General features: G+C 30.9%; 1 protein-coding gene across 1 annotated transcript; it reads right to left on the bottom strand.

Moving 5' to 3' along the window:
* Positions 1 to 1,771: 1,771 nt before the first annotated feature.
* On the bottom strand, positions 1,772 to 2,667 carry LOC125863030 (agamous-like MADS-box protein AGL90). The gene is made up of 2 exons (XM_049543167.1): positions 2,099 to 2,667; positions 1,772 to 1,862 (listed from the first exon to the last, which is right to left on the bottom strand). The coding sequence occupies exons 1-2, from the start codon at positions 2,665 to 2,667 to the stop codon at positions 1,772 to 1,774; spliced, it is 660 nt and encodes a 219-aa protein (XP_049399124.1).
* Between the last annotated feature and the right edge of the window lie 224 nt (positions 2,668 to 2,891).

The following is a 2,891-nucleotide window of genomic DNA, read 5'->3' as shown; positions in this document are numbered from 1 at the left end:
AATATGGGATGCCATTCATACATTGCACAAGCGTGCTTTGAGGTTACTTCAAAGTAGTTCTATCATGGTATAAATGACTAAGAGTTGAATAATGCTTATATGATGTTTATATTGGAGACTTTACTTGTGATTATGATATAGTCTCTTATGCTCATAGTTTATGTTTCATGAAGTATTTATTATGCTTATGACGTATGTCTCTTATTGACTAATCCTTATGTGTGCTCTTATGATGATTGTGCTAGCTAATATATTTAGTACATTTTGTACTAAGCATACTTGCCTATATTCTAATCAAATGTAGGGTTTGGAGACTTGAGTTCTATTCTCGGAGGATAGGTTTCTAAGGAGCAAGAAGTTGAAGATTTCGTGAGTCCCATAGCTTCGAGGACAAACCCACTATTTCATTTATGTCTTTTATTTTCATGTCATGAGACTATTGTATGGGCTGTGTCCCAAATATTTTAATTCAAGTTGAGTTTAGATGGTTTGAGACAAAGTGTAGTAAGACTTCCGNTAAATGTGTTATTTAGTAAAATTATTCTTTATTTTGAAGGCTTGATGGAAATCAAATTCCACATTTATTATAATAATAATAATAATAATAATTTTGTAAGACTCCACAAGTCAAATTATATATTGAATATCATGACAATTTTGAATCCACACAAATTTAATTTTTAAAATATTGAAATAATATTGTGAAGGTTCTAAACTATCACAAACTAATGCTAAAAAACCTCCAAAAATTTAAAAGTCAATTTGTGGGGAGCGTCGTGGAGGTTTACTAAAACCACTGCAAATATGCTCTTGGTAAGGGTAATTATAGCGGTTTTAGAAACCGCCACAATTTAATTTGTGGGATCCCTAAATCGCCATAAATTGACAAAATAACCCCCATGAATTGAGCATTTTTTGTAGTGGTTGTCTATTACTATTAGTAACACAAATGGTTGGTTGGCACAATAAGATTACTATTAATAACACAAATGGTTGGTTGGCACAACAAGATTACAAGGTATAACCATAAAACATACCATTAGCCTAAAAATACCCTTTGAGTCGATTCCCAAATAATGCCCTAAGTCTTTTCTCCACTGTACCAATTGACTTTAAACATAAAATATCACTCGAAATTGAAGAAATCCCCCATGGGAATCCCTACACCTTCATATCGCGTCACTATCAATCCTTATCTTTTTCCAATCACCATTTCTTCCCCACAAAAAATTCTGAAATCCAATTTATTCATTTATTCTAAAATCTAAGAAAAATAGGAAAAATCTAAAATAATTATGGTATGATGAATACTTATACATTGTAAATTAAGGTATACTAATTATATATCGATTATTCATCTGGTATGCATTGATTATATACTATCTACAAAATTTGTGATTTTCGAAATTTTATAAAGTTTGAGGCTTTTTTTTATGGATTTGAATAGGATACAATATATAGGGTAGAGATTCCTAAATGTTAACACACATAAAGTATCTTTTGTATCAAATAACATTGGTTGCTAAACTTAAGAGAAATAAAATATATACGGCCAAAAATAAATATTCAACTTAGTCCAAAATTTTGATAAAAATAACTTATTAACCGAACAATATTAGTTCATTTTTCCAACAAAATAGAATAACATTCATAAATGATTGAAATAAAAAGTACGATAACATGAAATGGAAAGAAAAATGCAACAAATTAAGACACACTATGAAAAAAGAACACAAAGAAACAATGATAGAAAATTATAATTATTACATTCTCAATCGAGGTCCTTGGAATGTCCATCATCTTCAACATTGACGTCATTGCCTTCTTTTGGTGCAGGCTCTATACCGCTTCCATCCCCTAATGTAGTTATAGTCTGAANNCGTTCATAAACGATTGAAATAAAAAGTACAATAACATGAAATGGAAAGAAAAATGCAACAAATTAAGACACACACTAGGGAAAAAGAACATGAAGAAACAATGATAGAACATTATAATTATTACATTCTCAATCGAGGTCCTTGGAATGTCCATCATGTTCAACATTGACGTCATTACCTTCTTTTGGTTCAGGCCTATACTGCTTCCATCCCCTAATGTAGCTATAGTCAGAATAAACCACGGATCATTGAATGACTCTTCCATTGGACTTGCTGATAAGGTAATATTTTCTTTGTTGGATGGAGGATTTGGAGACTGGTTTTGTTCTTTCTTTCTTTCATCAAGTTTAGCCATTTTTGCAGCAAACACCTTTAATAAACCTTTCATTTCTCTAGAATCAAGTTCATCAATACTTTTTCCCTCCACTAGTTGGTTGAAGAGGATTTCCATTTCCTTTGCCTCATTCATTTTCTCTAATTTGCTAATTTGTTCTTCTTTCTTATCAACTTTCTTTTGAAGATAGTCTTCATGTGTGACCAACTTTTCAAGCCTTTTGAACTCAATAAAACTTAAATACCTCGTCAAGACATCCTGAGCCAGACTTGTGGATTTCCAAGTAATGGGTTGGATTTTTCCTGGCCTAAAAATAATTATAGCGACTTCTACGTCACACAAAATAGAAAGCTCTTCTGCTTTCTTGAACAAACTTGTTTCTCTTCTATCTAAGATGGAGTTTCTTACATTTTCACTGTAGTTCCTAGTATCTCTGAGCCTTTTTGTAGCCATATTGGATACTCGAACAAAAAAAAATACTTTCTTTTGGAGTAGAATATATAAAACTTGAAGAGATATGTGGCTTTTATAGTTGTCAAACAAGAATTGTCAATGCATTCAAAATTAAGAACTTTCATAATTTAGGTTCCAAATTTTAAATAATTTGATTAGTGTGATCTGATTTTGAGGAAATTATTAATTTTTTTCCTTAAAAAGATGAAAATTGTTAATATTCA

This window comes from Solanum stenotomum, chromosome 4 (genome assembly GCF_019186545.1).
Source record: "Solanum stenotomum isolate F172 chromosome 4, ASM1918654v1, whole genome shotgun sequence".
Lineage (NCBI taxonomy): Eukaryota > Viridiplantae > Streptophyta > Magnoliopsida > Solanales > Solanaceae > Solanum > Solanum stenotomum.
Note: the sequence above shows the minus strand (reverse complement) of the source record. Positions and strands in the feature narration are given on the sequence as shown.